Source organism: Bufo gargarizans, chromosome 9 (assembly GCF_014858855.1).
Source record: "Bufo gargarizans isolate SCDJY-AF-19 chromosome 9, ASM1485885v1, whole genome shotgun sequence".
NCBI lineage: Eukaryota > Metazoa > Chordata > Amphibia > Anura > Bufonidae > Bufo > Bufo gargarizans.
The window spans coordinates 182372377-182393461 of NC_058088.1; the positions used below are offsets into that span (position 1 = coordinate 182372377).

The 21085-nt window shown below is 45.4% G+C and overlaps 1 protein-coding gene across 8 annotated transcripts in view; it reads left to right on the top strand.

The window, feature by feature from the left end:
* Positions 1–1307, top strand: part of SPTAN1 (spectrin alpha, non-erythrocytic 1) — a 46582-nt gene extending 45275 nt beyond the window's left edge. For all 8 annotated transcript variants that reach the window (XM_044305955.1, XM_044305958.1, XM_044305961.1 and 5 more), the window contains one exon: positions 1018–1307. In XM_044305955.1, coding sequence (XP_044161890.1) covers positions 1018–1143 — 126 coding nt within the window. In that variant the 3' untranslated portion in view covers positions 1144–1307. The remainder of the gene's footprint in view (positions 1–1017) is intronic.
* The last annotated feature ends 19778 nt before the right edge of the window (positions 1308–21085 follow it).

The window sequence follows — 21085 nt, forward strand, 5'->3', positions numbered from 1 at the left end:
GCCGTGTCTGGGTTCTGTAGCTCAGCCTTCTGCTTCCGTGCTATAGACTGTATAGTTTCTGGCACCGTGGCTGCCTATAAAACAGCTGATCAATGGACGTGTCAGGTGTTGGACCCCCACCAATCTCATGATGACCGGTCCTTAGCATACGTCTTCAGTAGCTGTAGAACCGCTTTAAAGGTGTTTTCCAGGAATTCAATATTTATGACCTATCCTCAGGATCGCTCATCAGTATATGATTGGTAGATGTCTGACTTTTGGTTTTGAAAAGGTGGCAGCCTCTTTATAGCATACAAACCAAGCACCATACATTGGGTAGTGGCTGTGCTTGGTATTGCAGCCAAGTCCCATTCACTTGAATAGGACTGAGCTGCACAAAGGCCGTGTGCCCGATGGATGTGACATCAAGGGCTGAAGCCATAGTGTGTGCTCTTCCAACAGCTTATTGGTAGGATTGGCAAGGGTCATGTTCCTACAGAACAGATATTGATGACCTGTCCTGAAGATCAGTCATCAGTGCCTTTTTCAAAGAGTATGATCAACCCTATGAAACTAGGTCTACAGCTTGCTAGGGTTGATCATGCTAAGTGAAATGATCCTCTGTAGTTAGTCTGTGGCTCCATTCTAGAGAAATCTGCAGTTTATTTCCATATACTAATGAGGCATTCAGTGCACTGAGAGGCAGGACTAGCCCCTTGGAGCACAGCTTCACCTCTGCTTTTCCCCATCAGCCGTGTGTGACAGGGCCAGGCATCCTCGCATTCCTCCTGTCTGGCCCTGTCACTAATGGTGAAGGGGGGAGCGGCTAATGGGGAAAAAGCAGTAGTGAAGTGGTGCTCCGAGGGGCTAGATCTGCCCCTTGGTGCCCTGAACACATAACTGCAGACTTCTCTAAAACCGGGACCAAAGATTTCAACTACAGAGGGGTCGTTTTACTCGGCATGATCAACCCTAGCAGGCTTTGTACCTGATCTCCTTCAGACAATCCACTAACCTCCGTGTGTTTTTCCGTTTCAGAATCTCTCACGTGAACAGGCAGACTACTGCATCTCGCACATGAAACCCTACATGGACAGTAAGGGCCGGGAGTTACCCTCTGCATACGACTACGTGGAATTTACGCGCTCGCTATTCGTGAACTGAAATAGCAGAATTAAAGCCCTTGCTTGTGCCTGCTGACTTTGGCTGTGCATGTCCTGTCGCTCCGGTCCTCTGCCCTCACTGTGTTGTCCTTTGTTTTAGCTTTGGATTTAGCCGACTGAAGAAGCAATATAAGCAGTGTGCTTTAATAAACGCTAGTTATTCAATGGGTCGTGTCTTTATTCATGTTGAGTGCCAATGAAGAGTTCTCCAGGATTAACCAAACCATGGCTGATGTCATCCAACCGTACCACCACGTCTGTCAAGTGGCCATCTTGTATACGGTAGGTGTCTGTAAACAGAACACTACGTGACATATACACAGACTTGTGGCCTCATGGACCTGATCAAGAACCTGAAGGCTGCACCTCATCAATAAGTGTTTATTCACACGCGTCTGTATTAGTTACAAGTGATAAATATACGGGACACGTACGAGGATCAGTCCGCGACCTCCCCGGCCAGCTCATCCAGTAGGTTCTCTCTCGAGCTCCTTGCTTTGTGAAGTCAGAACTCAGCTGCCATATCTTATAGGACCCCAGCGTCGTCCCGGGAGGCCAGGAGCTGGGTCTGCGCTCGGATGAACTCCAGGCAGTAAACTGCTTTCTCATTGGATGTCTGCTTTACGCTCAGCGATGGCTTCTGGGAGCTTCTTCCAAAATCAAACAGCAGCAGTTCTCCTATGGCGGAAGATTTTCATGGTATTGTCTCAGTTCCATAGGGGCCGGGCTCCTGCTAAAGCGGTATTTCTGGGAAAGCTGCAGAGAAGTAAGAGGTTGCTCCTGAAGCACGGAGTACAGGTTAGCGCTTCCATCAGTTCCCGCGCTCAGGAAGAGGTTCCTACAGAGAGGGACAGACAGCAGCAGCATAGTAATGCAGTAATATAACCGGGCATGAGAGCAGGGTTTACACATGGAGGTTTGCTGTTGGACAGCAGCGCAGAGGATCCTTAGAAGTGATTGGGACCATGTCAGAAGATTTTCAAATCCCAGGAATAATAGAGCTGAAGTGTGATTAGTGAAAAAAAGGGTGTTTTCTGGGAGTTTGATATTGATGGGTCTCTCCTCAGGATAGGTCATCAATATCTGATCACTGTGGGTCTGACTTGTTTGAAGAGGCCATGGTGCTCCACTGAGCGCTGCAGCCTCCTCTCAGCTTACCAAGAACAGCGCCTTACACTATTTAGTGGCTGTATTTGGTATTGAAGCCCAGGTCCATTCACTTTTATGGGACTGAGCAGCACGTAACCCATGTGACTGAGGAATGTGACATCACTGGCCTAGAAAGAGGCTGCGTCCCTTCACATGGCTTATTGGTGTGAGAGTCAGACCCCCACCAATAGATATTTAAGACCTATCCTAAGGATAAAAGCCATCAAAATTGAACTCCAGGAAAACCCCTTTACAGGGAGGCAGACTTGCTTTGGTATGTAGTGGTGGTCACCTCTCCTTCCACAAGAACTTTGCCCATGTGGACACACCAGGCTAGATGTACATATATGAACTAAATCCTGATTTTGGACCAAAGCTTAGACAGATAATGAACTCCTCCCTGAGGGTCCGTGTTCCAACCACTGACCTTAAAGGGGCAGTCTGGTTTCAGGAAGAAACCAAACACCACTTACCACTTAGGATATGCCTGACAACTGGACAACCCCTTTAAATGGGGTTTGCTATATAAATGGAATGGGTAAGGGTCCGCACTCTGAATTCGGTGTTTGCGAGTCTTCCTTTTATTTCAATGCAGACTGACCACACACGCAGGATAACAGACAATACTTCCTTGCTTTAATGCCAGGGTGACTTATTCCTTTTAACCATCCATCCATCAATTTCTCACTCAAAGGGGTTGTCTTCTCAGAGAAGACTCCTTTCACAACACAGCTAACCCTTCAAGATTTGACGCCTTAAGCAAAAGCAATGTTTCTTACCTGTGGAAAGGTGAGCAATCCACACAGTAGACGGGTCCTCCATGAGGGGAGAAGGTAAACTGGGCTGGGGCCTTCAGCAGAACAGAGGAAGCCATGTTGGTGAGGGCCGCTGTCTGGACAGCAGTGGAGCATTTCAGCAAGTAACCGCCTTCTACTTCAGCAACGAATACACTCAGATCAAAGTGTGACGAGGAGAGGCATGTCACCCCCACGGCTGTGTCACCATGGCCATGCTGCAAGGAACGAGAATGTCACAGACACGTCCACTATGGACAAAGCCAAGACTTAATCTGCTAGAAGGGCTTTACCGCACATCGCCGGCACTATAATAGAAAAAGGCCTAATCTTGTCTGCAATTGCGGACAGGAATAGGACATGTTCTATTTTTTTGCGGAAACTGAAGCACAGATGCGGAAGTGCGGATCCACAAAAGAGTTTCATCATAGTTGGGTGCTAGGAAGCAGGGGTTTGGGGTAGTTCCCACCAATGGTCACTGATCTGCTTGTCTTCCTGGAGAATCTGAACCCTAAACTATTTAGTGTCATCACTCCAGTGTCTCCAGAACTTGGTTCATAGCTGCTATTACTGTACTATCAGCTCCTATCATAAATCACATTCCATTCTATGACTCTAACAATGATCTTACCTTATTTATGGTCTGGGTCAGACAGCCGTTTCAATCTTCACTTGGTACTGTGGACTGATGCTCCCAAGCAGGGGTCACTGGTGAAGACCAGGAGATTGTCTATTCAGCTCTTCATTTAGTTATTACAGACCCTTGGTGAGATGGAGGACCTTGGTCTGTTTGGTGTCAGGCTAAAGGTCAGGGCGATCTCATGGCTCATCATAGACTCAACATGAAAAACATGGAGTTACTAATTGACCTTTTTGGGGAATGCGGTGATCTTGCAGTTTTGAAGGCAAGATATTAGATGCTCCCTCATCATCTGGTGCTGGAAGATAGCTGTGGGGTCACCATCATCTGTCAAGAACTCAAATGCAAACGCTATGGCAAATACCCCACAGTCATAACTGTTTTTCTGCTGATCCACATTAAGAAATGTCAGGTGTTTCAGAGGCTCATGGACCATTATACCGTAGATGTTTGTTATCTGCTCACAGATGGATGGAGGCAGCTTGTTCCTGTTAATGCTGTCAGCCACTAAGATCTTGCCATCTTTAAAGCAGGTTGTCAGCCAATGTACCCTGTCCTCATCGTAATGGATTTGCACTGCCTCCTTCAGTACACAGTACCCTGGAATAAGTAGAGCAGCGGCGGGCTGTAGGCCATCAAAGTCCTCAAACTGATTTTGCAGGAGCTCTTGGGCCTTGTTGATTATGTCGTCATCCAGCATGCCGTTCTGTCCGCTGCTCTTCAGGATTGATAACTGATTTGGAGGCAGGTTGTTCTGTGGTCTACAGGTGTAGGCCATCTCCACTTGTGATTTTTCTAGCTTCAGGCTTTCTAGATCCTGTATAGATGGAACAGACATGTTCTCTGCCGCTGGTCTTTTGGCTGGTGGCGATGTTCCAGGCTGACTGTCCTCGGAGGTTGGTGTTTTTCTTTTAAGACTGGCTGTGGGATCTTCACCAGATGCATTCACGAGGTCTTTAACAGGCTGAGCTATTTTCTTGTGTTTTGGACGGGTCTTTCTTTTGATTTGTCTCTTACGGCTCTTTGGTTTTTCTGTAGTAACTGGTGACTTATGGTCAACAAACAGCTCCGCAGCATCAGTGTCCCGGGCTCTTTTTTGTGGCGGTTCCCCACTTTCTGGTTTTCCTTGTGGTAGAAGGGGCCTTTCATGTGCAACTTTAAGATCAGCAGTAGAATATCCACTTTCTGCAATGATGGAGTCAATGGCACCAACTGTGTAGGTTGGCATCTTCTCAGCTTTGTCTTGGCGGGTGACGCCGTCTTTGTGTCGTTTTAAGGCAACTGACCTGAAGAAGCTCCAGGCCTGTGTCATGATGCTTGTTTTCTTGGCCAGGAAGCTGGAATTCCTCATCAGAGTTCTCCACTTTCGATAGAACTTTCTGAATCTGGTCAGAAGGAAAGAGCCAATCGACACGCAGGATGATAGAGCGGTGAACAGCAGCCGCCGATCACCGTAGCGACGCCTACCAATTCTCATGGTGGCGTCTGATCTGAGTCACTTTCTTTCTTCTTCTAGAAGTTGTGTGTATCCAACATGGAGTCACACTAGAATCCTGACCCTGCACTGCTCTCAGGCCGTATAAGTACATTCATCGTTGTGATGTCATCCAGTGACATCACAGCTCTAGGCCCAGTTCTATAACCTTATATGCAAATGTGATGACATCACAACACTCCTCCAGGATGGAAAACAAGTGGTTTTAACCCCTTAATGGCCAGCATATATGCTAATGAATATGGATTTTGTTTACAATGGCGGTAGATTATCTCTAAGGATCCATTTTTTTTTTATCATGACAGATGGGACTAGTGGTGTCAGCAGAGTGGCGGTGTAGTGGTCCTCTGCACCCACCACTATTACCGTTCAATTCCCTATTCTTGTCGATGTGGTCATACACAGAAATCACATGGCCCCATAGGAAAAGGAAAGAGCCCTGGTAAATGTGTAACTTATAATATGCCATAAGAGTCTGATGCTGGTTGCACATATAGGAACCCACACCTATGTGGACATCATGGGGCCCCAACTTGCCTGGTAAGTTGGCCGGGGTTACAGAAACAGCCGGGCGAGCTGTACTACGCTGTTTCCGTAGCCTGACCACCTCTGTCTGCCATATAGGTCAGGTATTCCAATCTCAGCCATGAATGGATGATAATCAATATGGCCATTATATCGTGCCCTAGCAGGTCCTCCTCTATGCAGATTTCCTGTTCAGGAGCCTAGGAAAGCTAGGTGACAACCCGTTTTCCCAGAAGCAGCCGCCATTAGTTACCGTATTTAAAGGGGTAGTCCAATTACAACTACTAACTCCTTATCCACAGGATACAAGATAAATGTCTGATGTGGGATGTCCCACCGCTCACTGCTGGTCATGATAACATGGACGGTGTATCCTTGTTTCAGTAAAGCGCCAGTTGCACATGCATGTTCGCCGTTCCATTCAGCTCTATGGGATTGCTGGAGATGGCGAAGTACAAATGCTTACAACCTCATAGAGTTGAATGGAGTGTCTGCGCACATGCGTGTCTGCTGCTTCATTCAAACAGGTAAATCGCTCATGTCATCGACAGGTCCCCAGCGGTCAGATCCCCGTTGATCAGACACTTATCTGCTATTCCGTGGATATGGAACAGATTGTAATGGTACAACCCCATTAAGGACCTGACAGAAGTGGACGACCTCGGCTTTTGTACGTTTTTATAAGTATAATACTAGAAAAATACATACAGGGTATAGAGAAGAAGAGAGGAAAAACAGGGTCCGCGCGCTTCTTGTCAATAAGCAGGTACGTTTATAGGATGTATAGATAATGCATTTCGGAGACGGACAGGCTCCTTCTTCAGATCACATCCACCGGTAGACCTTGTTCTTAAATTCCATGGACAGGAGCTCAGGAATGGACAAACTATATGACAAGTCCTTTCTGTGCAGTTCTATATTTCTGTCCATAGGGGGCAGCATCACTAGGGATGATATTCTCCTTCATTTGTCAGGTCAGTGGACAGAGCAAGTAATGTGTTCACAGCATGTTCTTCCCTGACGGCTGTACTCAGCAGGGGGCGACAGTGAGCACAGGAGGACTCTGCTTCCTGGGTACAAAGTATGAAATCGGTCCAGACCTTAATACATAGGAACATTTCACATCACTAGCAAGCTGTAACTCAATGCTACACTTACCTTCATCATCAGCAGAGAGGTGAGTACTGCCATTCTGGTGACAGAGTCCGACAAGGTCTCAATGTCCATATCTATATGTACTTATCTGTACTATAGTGAACGCATGTGGTTGCCCTTAGGTTGGATCTCCAGAACGGAGAACCTGTGCCAGGTCATGTTCAAAGGGCAGGGGAGCACCCAGGCCAACTCATGCGATGGCTAGTTTCAGTGTCAGATAGGTGTGGGTCCCACCTCTGGGACCTGCTGCTATCTCCAGAAGGGGCCTTCCAAAGCGTGCGCATGCGCAGCGTGCTCTCTATTCACTGCTATGGGAGTTCCAAAAATGGCCTTTAAATAATTATGTGAAACAGGTGCCTGTATTAAAAAGATTTTCTAGACCTACTTATTGATGACCTCCCCTCAGGATAGGTCATCAAAACCAGGTCTGATGGGGTGTAACTTAAAACTCTTTGGCCCCAGTGCAAAATCAGTAACAGGGCTCCCTCTCCCTACCTGTGATACTGGGGCCTTCATATGTGGCAGGGCAGCAATAGGGCCCCTGAGGTAGTATGTACCAGTTGCAACCTCTGCAACCCCTATAGTTTACTTTCCACCCATCTTTTCTTGACCTCCTGCATAGCACATGCGCTTGGTTAGGCCTCTTGCACAAAACCGTATAGCTTTTTCAGTATTTTGCAGTCCACAAAAAACGGATCCGCAACAAATACGGTTGGCGTTGGTGTGCATTCTGTGAGGAACAGAACAGCTGGCCCCTGATAGAACAGTACTATCCTTGTCCGTTATGCGGACAATAATAGGACATGTTCTATCTTTGAACGGAATGGAAAAACGGAAATACGGAAACGGAAGGCATACAGAGTACCTTCTGTTTTTTTTGCGGATCCATTGAAATGAATGGTTCCGTATACAGTCCATATATGGAACGCAAAAAAACCGGAACGCAGACAGAAAAAAAAAAGGTTGTGTGCAAGTCCTGATCCAAGGACTAGCATAATAATAACATGTCAGAAAGACCAAAAAAAAAGAAACGGCACCTAATAAGCAAAAAAAAAAAAAATGGTTGAGCTAACATCTGGAGATGGCATTTCATCAAAAACACTCCAAAAAACACATGTGCAATAAAACAAGTACAGAAAAATGCCAGCAAAAAGCTATGTGTGATCACAGCCAAAGCATTGGCGTACCTCCAATAGAAGTAGACTACGCAGCTGCTATGGGGCACGTGGAGGAAGAGGACCCTGCCTTCCAGCATCAGTGGCTCCATCCCTGCCCCGAGTCCGACAAGCGCTTTGTCTCTCTGCTGGGCTCTGGGCTGGCCAATACTACATCCTTTTCTTTGTGTTTTGGTCAAAAGGGGGAATGACAGGGGAAAGGCCAGGGCAGGTATTAGGAGGGCCAGGCAGTTAGTGGGAGGAGCTAGGAACAGGGCATGGCGGCCCAATTCAGATTCTTGCTATGGGGGTCCAATGATTTCTATGTACGCCACTGAGTCAAAGAATTTTTCTATTTATTTTCTAAAGGGTTTTTAGGGACTTTTTATATTGATGATCTGTCCTCAGGATAGGTCATCAGTATCCGATTGGTGGGGGTCAGACACTAAGGACCCCCGCCGATCAGATGTTTGAGAAGGCATTGACTATACAATGGACGGCGCTGTGCTTGGCAAGCAGAGAGAAAGCCGCGGCGTCTTCAGGAGTGCTGGTGCCTTCTCAAACATCTGATGAGCGGGGGTCCCGGGTGTCAGACCTCCACCGATCAGATACTGATGACCTATCCAGAGGATAGATCATCAATATATAAAGTCCCAGAAAACCCCTTTAAACTTCTTGTTTTTGCTGCATCTCGTAGCAATTTGGGCATTTTTAGGTGGCATTTCTAGTTAAAATATAGCATGCTCAGGTCTGGCTTTTTTCAGGACTTTTCCTGTTCGTATTACGAAAAAATAAAAAAAAGTTTGAATAAAAGAAAAGCCAATAAAAATGCTTGGAAAAAGCATGAAATTCATGGTGTTATTTATAAGACTTAAAAGCAACAAAAAAACGATATGAGAAGGAAGCCAGAGGTTTTGTTTCCTCTAAACCTTGAAAATCTGAAATGAAAATGAAACCACACGGCGGGCACAAGGCACACGCCCGCTACAGTCTGCAGAGACGTCCCAGATCTGAACTTCACTTGGGAAATCTACCAGATACAGCGCCCATAGACATCCCGCCACTTTTCACAGGGCTGCCATTGTGACTTGTTTCTGCAGTGGCGTCACACAGTAGTGCCCCCCTTTGTGCCCCATGCAATGCTACTGCTTTTTTTGTGTCTCACCAACTAATCTTATCCCTTTGTGTCCCACGGTAATAATACCCTCCTTAATGCCCCCATACAAGAATAATACCCCATTTGGTGTCCCCAAAAATAGTCACCTCCCTTTGTGTACCACATATTACTACTGCCACTTTTTGTGTCCTAAACAGGGTGCCTACAACAAATTAAACACATTTCGACCCATAGTAATAGTGCCCTTTATTGTGTTACCGCACAGTAATATGCCCTTTCTGCCCCCACAAAGTAATTATGCCACCTTTATGTTCTCTCCTTTATGCCCCCCATACATCGATAATCCTTCAGTTTGTGCCCCACAAATTGTTGCCCCCTTTGTGCGCACGTGTGAGGAATATGGATTAATATTTACCGTCAGTCATGTCCCCACCCCAGCCATCAGATAAAAGGTAGCAGAGGTAGTGAGCGTCACAGGGGGGCCCTGCTTCAAAGCCAGCAGATGGCAGAGGACCACTAGAAGTCCACCAGTGTTTACAACTTTTCACACTTCCATTTAGCCAGCCAGGAACCCAGCTAATGAAACAAGAAAAGCGTCCCTGCAGGAGGTCTAGTCCATTCCCCAGTTCAATGGAAATTATCAGACATATCGGAGCCGGCAGTTCATAAGGAATTATCAATCGCCCGTGCATTACATACATAAACCAGATACACATTTGTGTCCCTGTGGCCACGATGAACAGGCCTGTGGTCATAGTCTGGTGGTGGGATGCCAGGGAAGGGAGATATACACTCATTGGGTTGAGATCTGGTGACTGTGGGGGCCATTTTAGTACAGTGAACTCATTGTCATGTTCAAGAAACCAATTTGAAATGTTTCGAGCTTTGTGACATGGTGCATTATCCTGCTGAAAGTAGCCATCAGAGGATGGGTACATGGTGGTTATGAAGGGATGGACATGGTCAGAAACAATGCTCGGGTAGCCCGTGGCATTTAAACGATGGCCAATTGGCACTAAGGGGCCTAAAGTGTGCCCAGAAAACATCCCCCACACCATTACACCACTGCCACCAGCCTGCACAGTGGTAACAAGGCATGATGGATACATGTTCTCATTCTGTTTACGCCAAATTCGGACTCTACCATTTGAATGTCTCAACAGAAATCGAGACTCATCAGACCAGGCAACATTTTTCCAGTCTTTAACAGTCCAATTTTGGTGAGCTTGTGCAAATTTTAGCCTCTTTTTCCTATTTGTAGTGGAGATGAGTGGTAACCGGTGGGGTCTTCTGCTGTTGTAGCCCATCCGCCTCAAGGTTGTGCGTGTTGTGGCTTCACAAATGCTTTGCTGCAGACCTCGGTTGTAACGAGTGGTTATTTCAGTTGCTCTTCTATCAGCTTGAATCAGTCGGACCATTCTCCTCTGACCTCTAGCATCAACAAGGCATTTTCGCCCACAGGACTGCCGCATACTGGATGTTTTTCCCTTTTCACACCATTCTTTGTAAACCCTAGAAATGGTTGTGCGTGAAAATTCCAGTAACTGAGCAGATTGTGAAATACTCAGACCGGCCCGTCTGGCACCAACAACCATGCCACGCTCAAAATCACCTTTCTTTCCCATTCTGACATTCAGTTTGGAGTTCAGGAGATTGTCTTGACCAGGACCACAACCCTACATGCATCGAAGCAACTGCCATGGGATTGGTTGACTAGATAATCGCATTAATGAGAAATAGAACAGGTGTTCCTAATAATTCTTTAGGTGAGTGTACATATCTCCCCACAGAAACTTAATAACAGAACCATGCTTGGACTCTACTTGTAGCCAGAACCCAGGCGGGTCTGTTGGTCCAAGAATCATCTCCCTGTGACCTTCAGGTCTGGAGCAATGAACCCTAAAGGGTTTTGTGGGTCATTAAGCTACCAGGATCAGCAGGAAGGGGGGGGGGACCCTTCCCAGAGGCGGGAAGAGGAGGGTCTGACTATAGTTCAAAAGGCTTGTGCCAGCAAGTGGGCGTGTCTTTTCTCTGAAGGAGGGTAACATCGTGCCATGTGTTTAGAGAGACCTGCCACCAGCTGACATCACTGCCCTCCATGTGACTACAGCTAAGAACTCATCAACCCACAGGACTCATCCATCTGGTAAACTGAGTTTTTGCTCTGTTTAACCCTGTTTGTACCACGCCATCTGTATTTGTAACCTCAGACCACTGTATATGTATAGTGTATAGTGGGTGTATAGTGTATTGTCTAGTGAGCCCTTAAGGTGATTAATTATATAAACAGCCACAGCATGCCCCCACCCACCATGAACTGTGCCTGCTGCTACCTATTACATAGTGTACCACCGCCATCAGTGTCGGACTGCGGTGCCTCGGGCCACCGTATGGATACATTCATATATTATCTGCTCACATAGAAGCAAGATGCTACCAGATTAATGAATATGGGGGTTCCTGCAGCAACTTCGAGAAGGTAGGTCCTGGGCAGAAAAGGATACTGGTAGCTTTCCTCTATACCTAGAAGACATCTCAGCTCTGATCGTGTCTATGATAATAAACCAGGGAGTTTCTTTAATAATCTATAATGTTTTTGTAATGCCCCGCTAGGGGGCACTACCACCTTTTGTGCCCCTCCACTATCTTTGATTGTGCACCCTGTGTCATCTTGTGTATTTATTGCCATGTCCTGCACAATATACATTTATGTTCCTTGCAAATGACTGTTTAAGTGTAATGTGGCTGGTCTACCAGCAGATGGCGGCAATTATGGCAGAGTTAGTTATCCATTCTAGCCCTCTCTAGAGAGGGAGGAGTTTTAGTTAGTGTGAGTCAGTCTAGCTTACCCCCTGCTTGGGGAAGCAGCATGTCCTCGTCCCTGCTGGACGTGTCCTGCCAAGGCCAGCCAGAGTACCTTCTGCTCTGCTGGGCCAAGGAAAAAGAACCGAAAACTTCAGAAGCCAGGAAGAGAGATTCCCTGGACAAAGAAAAAGACAAAGCTAAAGATACAGATCAGGAGAAAGACAGTCAGACTACAGAAGGTTAAGTACAGCAGAAGCAGAGGAAAAGTTCCTATTTAATTTAGTCCGCATAGCAGAGCTGAAGAGTTCAGATGTAGCGGGGCCGAATGTATTTGCCTGACATTTTCATGACATTTGATGAAAGCTTATGCCAAGTAAAGCTGGGTTCAACGTTAATCCAAATCTGGACTCAAGTTGTTTCACCCTCATCCTTACCACCTAACCTTTTTAGTTGCACTGCTGCAGACGACTATGCCTGGGGGCATCTGAGGGGTTAACTGCCGCGGATCGCAGCTACCGCTCATAGAGATCAGGAGCCGGCTATGTGATTCTGCAGCCAGCTCCCGCCTCCTGTATATGAATTAATGAGAGTTATCTTCATTGGTGGCGCACGGCGCCCCCCCAAACCCCAGTATTTAAACATTAAAATATTGGTCACGCAGTGCGCCCCCTCCCCAACCCCAGTATGAATCCTTGGTGGCGCAGTGCGCCCCCCATTCTAACCCCAGTATGAATCCTTGGTGGCGCAGTGCGCCCCGCATTCTAACCCCAGTATGAATCCTTGGTGGCGCAGTGCGCCCCCCATTCTAACCCCAGTATGAATCATTGGTGGTGCAGTGCGCCCCCCAACTCCAGTATTAAAAACATTGGTGGCGCAGTGCGCCCCCCCCCCAAGCCCCCCAGTATTAATCATTGGTGGCAGTGGCCACAGGGTCCCCTCTCCCCTCCTCCTCAGTGGAAGTTCTGATCGAAGCCCCAGCAGTGTAATCCTGGGGCTCCGATCGGTTACCATGGCAGCCAGGACGCTACTGAAGCCCTGGCTGCCATAGCTCCCTTGCTGCTGTGTGCACAAAGCACAGAGCAGCAGGGACAGTGTGAGGTCCAAGACATTGGTGGCGCAGTCCCTAAGGGGGCTAATAGTTGTTAGGAGTTATACATGGTAACATGTTTACTGCCACCTGTAGACTATATAGATATGACAGTTTCTAACCTTTGTTATATTGTTTGTGCCTGAATAAAGTTGTTGTTGAAATACCTCACATCGCCTCAGGAAACATGGTGTCAGAAGTGGAGGGGGCTTTGGTGTTTTAGAAACCACTAAAGTCCTAATATCAGAACGAAAGATCAACAAGAATTGTTTCTCTGGTAATTTATTAATAAGAGACACACAGCGTTACAGAAAATGGCTGCAAACAACTTCCCTGTGCCGTCTCCCATGGACTGTAAAGGGGACCTGGCAGTTAATTGGACATATTTCAAATCCCAGTGGGAAGATCAGTGTCGGACTGGGGTACCTAGGGCCCACCAGTAAAATTTATTTTGGGGGCCCACCGTATGGGTACATTCAAATATAATAAATAATCTAACAAGTTTTTTATATGAACATAGGCTGTTTGAGGTGCTGCACATTGAATATATGTATGTAGTGCAGTAAGCCTGTTGTGCTTTGTACCACATGTGCAGGGGGTGGGAGACTAGGGGCCCACCTTGCTCAGGGGCCCACCGGGGGATTCCCCTGTACCCCTGTGGGCCAGTCCGGCAATTGAACTTGATAAGAAAGACCCCAAGGTACGGACAGCGACGCTGCGCTTAGCGATGGGGGAGACTGTCTGCGTATTTATCGGCACCTCTCACTCTCTGATGCCGACAAGCAGGACATAGAGAAAACTCTGGATGCATCACAGAGTCATTGTATTCCTTCACGTAACATCATTTATGAGAGGCACATATTCAATACCACAAACCAAGGCCCATTGGAAACTATAGATCAGTATGTGACTAGACTGAGGCAGCTAGCCGCTACATGCGAGTTTGGAGTATTACATGATGAACTTATCAGAGACAGAATAGTTCTGGGATCAAAAGACATTAATGCTGGAAAGAGAATGCTCCGAGTACCAGACCTGAACCTACAGAGAGCCATTGACGTGTGTAGAAGCCATGAACTTACAGAAATGCAAATACAAGCAATGCAAGAAAGCAAAAGTGAAACTGAAGCTGTACATTATACCGCTAAAACATATAAAAAGCCCATGAAAGAAAGCAAAGTAAAAACAATCAGATGTAGATACTGTGGAAACAACCACCCCTGGGGGAGAGACCACTGTCCTGCATATGGAGAAACCTGTAGTAAATGCAAAAAGCAAAACCATTTTTCTAGAGCAGGCATCTCAAACTGCGGCCCTCCAGCTGTTGTAAAACTACAACTCCCACAATGCCCTGCTGTAGGCTGATACCTGTAGACTGTCCGGGCATGCTGGGAGTTGTAGTTTCGCAACAGCTGGAGGGCCGCAGTTTGAGATGCCTGTTCTAGAGTATGCAGGCAGAAAGCAAATGCTAGAATACATATGGCTGCACAGATCAAGAGCAGCAGCTCAGAAGAATCAGTATTCACTATTATTCACAAAATAGGAGCAGTAATCAGTCCAGGATCACAGTGGTTTGTACCACTAGAACTCCGCATTGACAGAGAAGCAGGAGGAAAGGTTACACTGTCAGTTAGACTGTGGGGCCACCTGCAACCTTATGACATACAAAGACTATTGCAAAATTGTTAAAGAAGGAAAGCCAACATTACAGAAGAGTAATGTCAAATTAAAATGGTACAATGATACCTATATGATACCTATGGGCCAATGTAATCTAAATTGTACATATAAAAGATAAAACATATACACTGCAATTCCAAGTTGTCCAAGGTAAACACAAACCACTTCTCTCAGCAGAAACATATCAGAGAATGGGCCTCCTTACACTGAATGTAGAACATAATATATCCATGATGACCAGCAAACAACTACAACTTCACCCTTTTCTTATGAAATGATCACAACTGAATATAGAGACATTTTCAAAGGACTAGGGTGTCTACCTGGAGAGTATCACCTAGAAATAGATGAAGTAATACCTCCTGTTCAACACCAACCACGTAGAGTGCCGGCTCCACTTAAAGCAGACTTAAAGGCGAAAATAGAGAGATTAGAGACACTGCGAGTGATAAAAAAAGGTCATAGAACCTACGACATGGATAAGTAGTATGGTTGCTGGTAAGAAACCAGGCAAGCTGCGAATATGCATTGATCCCAAAGACTTAAATAAAGCCCTAAAACGCTCACATTATCCAATGCCCACTATAGAGGAAATCCTGCCAAGTTTAACAAATCCAAAAGTATTTTCTGTCTTGGATGCTAAGGATGGCTTCTGGCAAGTAAAACTGGACACTAGAAGCAGTTATCTCACTACATTCTGGACTCCCTTTGGGCGTCACCGATGGCTACGCATGCCTTTTGGGATTGCTACTGCACCAGAAGATTAGAATATCAACGTTGACAATATGATGCAGTAGAAGACCTGCCCGGAGTGGAAGTTATTGCAGATGATATATTGGTGTATGGCTGTGGTAACACTACAGAGGAGGCCACAAAGGATCATGACAAGAATTTGATTGGACTCAGAGAGAGCACAAAAGCTGAACCTAAAATTCAATAAAAATAAGCTGAGATTGAGGCTATCTTCGGTACCATACAGGGAGTGCAGAATTATTAGGGAAGTTGTATTTTTGAGGATTAATTTTATTATTGAACAACAACCATGTTCTCAATGAACCCAAAAAACTCATTAATATCAAAGCTGAATATTTTTGGAAGTAGTTTTTAGTTTGTTTTTAGTTTTAGCTATTTTAGGGGGATATCTGTGTGTGCAGGTGACTATTACTGTACATAATTATTAGGCAACTTAACAAAAAACAAATATATACCCATTTCAATTATTTATTTTTACCAGTGAAACCAATATAACATCTCAACATTCACAAATATACATTTCTGACATTCAAACAAAAACAAATCAGTGACCAATATAGCCACCTTTCTTTGCAAGGACACTCAAAAGCCTGCCATCCATGGATTCTGTCAGTGTTTTGATCTGTTCACCATCAACATTGCGTGCAGCAGCAACCACAGCCTCCCAGACACTGTTCAGAGAGGTGGACTGTTTTCCCTCCTTGTAAATCTCACATTTGATGATGGACCACAGGTTCTCAATGGGGTTCAGATCAGGTGAACAAGGAGGCCATGTCATTAGATTTTCTTCTTTTATACCCTTTCTTGCCAGCCACGTTGTGGAGTACTTGGACGCGTGTGATGGAGCATTGTCCTGCATGAAAATCATGTTTTTCTTACCTTGCAGACTTCTTCCTGTACCACTGCTTGAAGAAGGTGTCTTCCAGAAACTGGCAGTAGGACTGGGAGTTGAGCTTGACTCCATCCTCAACCCAAAAAGGCCCCACAAGCTCATCTTTGATGATACCAGCCCAAACCAGTACTCCACCTCCACCTTGCTGGCGTCTGAGTCAGACTGGAGCTCTCTGCCCTTTACCAATCCAGCCATCTGGCCCATCAAGACTCACTCTCATTTCATCAGTCCATAAAACCTTAGAAAAATCAGTCTTGAGATATTTCTTGGCCCAGTCTTGACGTTTCAGCTTGTGTGTCTTGTTCAGTGGTGGTCGTTTTTCAGCCTTTCTTACCTTGGCCATGTCTCTGAGTATTGCACACCTTGTGCTTTTGGGCACTCCAGTGATGTTGCAGCACTGAAATATGGCCAAACTGGTGGCAAGTGGCATCTTGGCAGCTGCACGCTTGACTTTTCTCAGTTCATGGAGTTATTTTGCGCCTTGGTTTTTCCACACGCTTCTTGCGACCCTGTTGACTATTTTGAATGAAACGCTTGATTGTTCGATGATCACGCTTCAGAAGCTTTGCAATTTGAAGAGTGCTGCATCCCTCTGCAAGATATCTCACTATTTTTGACTTTTCTGAGCCTGTCAAGTCCTTCTTTTGACCCATTTTGCCAAAGGAAAGGAAGTTGCCTAATAATTATGCACACCTGATATAGGGTGTTGATGTCATTAGACCACACCCCTTCTCATTACAGAGATGCACATCACCTAATATGCTTAATTGGTAGTAGGCTGTCGAGCCTATACAGCTTGGAGTAAGACAACATGCATAAAGAGGATGATGTGGTCAAAATACTCATTTGCCTAATAATTCTGCACGTAGTGTACATGGGACATTTACTCACAGCAGAAGGCCTGCGTCCTGATCCAGAAAAAGTCAGAGCAATTTTAGAGGTACCAAAGCCTGACAATGTACAAGCAGTTCAGAGACTGCTAGGGTTTGTAAACTACCCTTCAAAATTCTTACCACATCTTTTGGATGTATGTGAACCACTATGCAGACTGACAGACAAAGACAGCTTGTGGGCCTGGCAATCCAGCCCTGATGAAGCCCTCAAGCAAATAAAATATATTGGTACTAAACATCCAGTTTTGAGATACTACAATGTCAATGAAGAAGTAACAGTCCAATGTGATGCCAGTGAAAAAGGTCTTGGAGCAACACTTTTGCAAAGAGGTCAGCCAGTGACGTTTGCATCACGTACACTGTCTTCAACAGAACAAAGATATGCCCAGATTGAAAAGGAATGTCTTGCCAGAAGTTTAATCAGTACTTACATGGAAAAAAATATTATTAACATTGAGACTGATCATAAGCCACTAGAGAGCATTTTTAAAAAACCTCTCCTAGTAGCACCAAAACGTCTACAGCGCATGATGCTACAGGTGCAAAAATACAACCTGAATGTGGTTTACAAAAAAGGATCAGAAATGTATATTGCAGACTTCTTATCAAGAGCAGCAATACCTCACAAAACAATGGACAAGGACACCCCAGATTATGAGATTTTCTTGATGCAATCAGAGGATACATTTTCTAAGGAACTGGAAGAGATAAACTTTGCAGAATATCTAAGAGTGTCTGATTTGCGCCTACAACAAATTCAGAAGTTCACAGAACAAGATGAAGTCTTGCAAGCATTAAAAACTACTGTTCTTACAGGATGGCCAGACCAGAAAGAAAAAATACTGATTTGTATCAGGGACTACTGGGGCTTTAGACATGAGATAAGCATACAAAATAGAATTCTGTATAAATGACACAGAGTCATCATACCAAAAAACATGCGCCCAGAAATGATAGCGAGGACTCATTCTAGCCACTTAAGAATAGAAGCATGCCTTCGCAAGGCCAAGGATGTCATCTTTTGGCGACACATGGGCCCAGAGATTATAGAGGCAATAAAGAACTGTAATACTTGCAATGAGTATATGCGTAAACAAACAAAAGAATCTCTGCTGACTCACAAATTGCCCACTCTACCCTGGAGCAAACTAGGCATGGACTTATTTTCCTTAACAGGACAAGATTACTTAATAATTGTTGATTATTATTCAGATTTCTGGATAATTGATTTCGTTTCTGATACCACCTCTAAAACAAATATAGATTGTTGCAAAGCACATTTTAGCAGACATGGAATCCCTGATTCTATAATTACAGATAACGGACCACAGTTTGTCAGCTCAGAGTTTGCACGATTTTGTAGAGAGTGGGAATTTGAACATCTTACATCATCCCCATATCACAGTGAGTCCAACGGTAAAGCTGAAGCTACTGTAAAAATAGCAAAAACACTCATAAAGAAAACTAAACGAGATGACAAGGATATCTGGAAAGCGGTTCTTGACTGGAGAAATACCCCATCAGAAGGCACCAGCAGTAGTCCTGTACAACGGCTAATGTCTAGAAGGACCAGGACTTTACTTCCGACTGCTCGGAAACTGCTGTTTCCAAAGGTTATAAAAGGAATGGTTGAGAACCTAACTGAAAGACGCAAAAAAGCAAAGGCATATTATGATAAAGGAGCCAAGGAACTTCCCGAACTACGCATTGGTCAGCCAGTGCAAATTCAACCATCGCCGTCGTCAACAGATGAAATTTGGCGACAAGGTATTTGTTTGGCGAAAGTTGCTCCACGATCTTATAAAGTGGAAGCAAATGGACAGTCGTACAGAAGGAATAGGAAGTTTCTGAGGACTGCGGATGACAAATCTGACATTGAAATAAGTGAAGTGATTACACCAGGTACATCTCCAGATGAGACAACTCCCAAAGAAACAGGGATGGATGATCATATGCAACAATGTGAAGCTCCTGCCACACTAAGACGTACTAGAACTAGGGTTATTAGAACACCAACAAGATGCGTTCATTTCTTAACGATAATTTGTTTTCCCTTAGTCCTAACAGCAGCACATGTGGGTTTATCCGCCCCAGTGAAACTGGTAGGACAGACGGAATATTTAATGAAGTAAAGTAATCAAATAAATTCACTCCCCCATTACCTCACTATAAGAAGCCAAACCCCCCATACATCAGTGTGTCATAACAAGAAACTCTCAAAAAACAAAAGGAGGGATATTTGTGTGCTGCTGTTAGGACTAAGGGAAAACAAATTATCGTTAAGAAATTAACGCTTCCCTTACGTCCTAACCAGCAGCACATGTGGGGACTTAGCAAGAAGTTAGCCTAAAGGGTAGGGACTTCAATGTTGAATGGAATTCAAAACAGACCGCCCAAAGGCAGTGTCTTCTGAACCCCTGAGGTTGAGTCTATAATGGCTCACAAAAGGTAAAATGTGAGCTCCAGGAGGCCGTGGAACAGATCTGTTCCAGTGGAATAAGAGACCTTTAGGCCCAACTAGTAGAGACTGCTCGGGTGGAGTGAGCAGTGACAAAGGCAGGAGGAGGTCTATTCTGGGAAGCGAAAGATTCTCTGATGGCCTCTCTGATCCATCTACTTAGAGTAGGCTTAGAGGCCTTCTTCCCTTTATTCCTGCCAAAGAACATGATAAGAAGATTCTCTGACCTTCTGAACTCCCGGGATCTCTCAATGTAGATTCTCAAACATCTGGCCACATCCAGAGTATAGAGGGAAGTTACTTCTGCAGAGGAAGAAGAGGAACATAACACAGGCAAAGACACAACTTGATTAATGTTGTGCACAGAGGGCACCTTAGGCAAAAAGGTGGCTAAAAAACATAAAAGGACTCTGTCCGGTAAAAATAAAGTGTATGGCTCATATGCCGAAAAAGCCTGAAGCTCTGAAATGCGTTTGGCCGAAGTTACAGCCAACAAAAAGGTTACCTTCCAGGTAACTTAAAGTCCACTTCTTCCAAGGGTTCAAAGGGAGGACCACTCAACCCTTTAAGCACCACTGAGAGATCCCACTGCGGTATAAGTCTTGAAATGCTAGGCTTAAGACGTACGGCTCCTTTAAGGAACCTCTTAATCAGAGGGTCTTGATGTAGAGATCTGCCATTGGCGATGGGAGGAGAGATGTAGGCCAGCCTGAACTCCCATGGAATTGACAGAGCATCTACTGCCAAGGGATTGTCCTTTCGATACAGGGAACAGAACGTTTCCACTTTGGCATTGAATCTTGTCGCCATGAGATCTATGTCTGGGAGACATCACCGAAGAGTGATCTGATGAAAGATCTCCTGATTCAGAGACATTTCTCCTAGAGCTGGGACTCCTCTGCTGAGCTGGTCAGCAACCACATTCAGGGACCCCCAAATGTGGACTGTTGAAAGGTGGGAAAGATTCTGCTCTGCCCAAGACAGAATTAGACCTACTTTTGAGAGTAGACTCTGAGACCTGGTGCCTCCCTGTTTGTTGATGTAAGATACCGCAGTAGAATTGTCCGAGCGAACCCTTACAGCCTTGTTTCTGATAAGGGGGAAAAAATGAAAGAGAGCCATCCGGATTGCTCTGAGTTCTCTCAGATTGGATGACATCAAACGCTCTTGAGGGCTCCAGGATCCTTGAACTTGAAGTTCCTCTAGATGGGCACCCCAGCCTAGAAGGGATGCATCTGTCGTCAACAGCATCCAACAAGGTTGGATCAAGGACCTCCCATCTTTGACCTGTTTCCACCAGTTCAGTGAGCGGCGAGCTTGAGATGACAGGGAGCACTTTGTCTCTA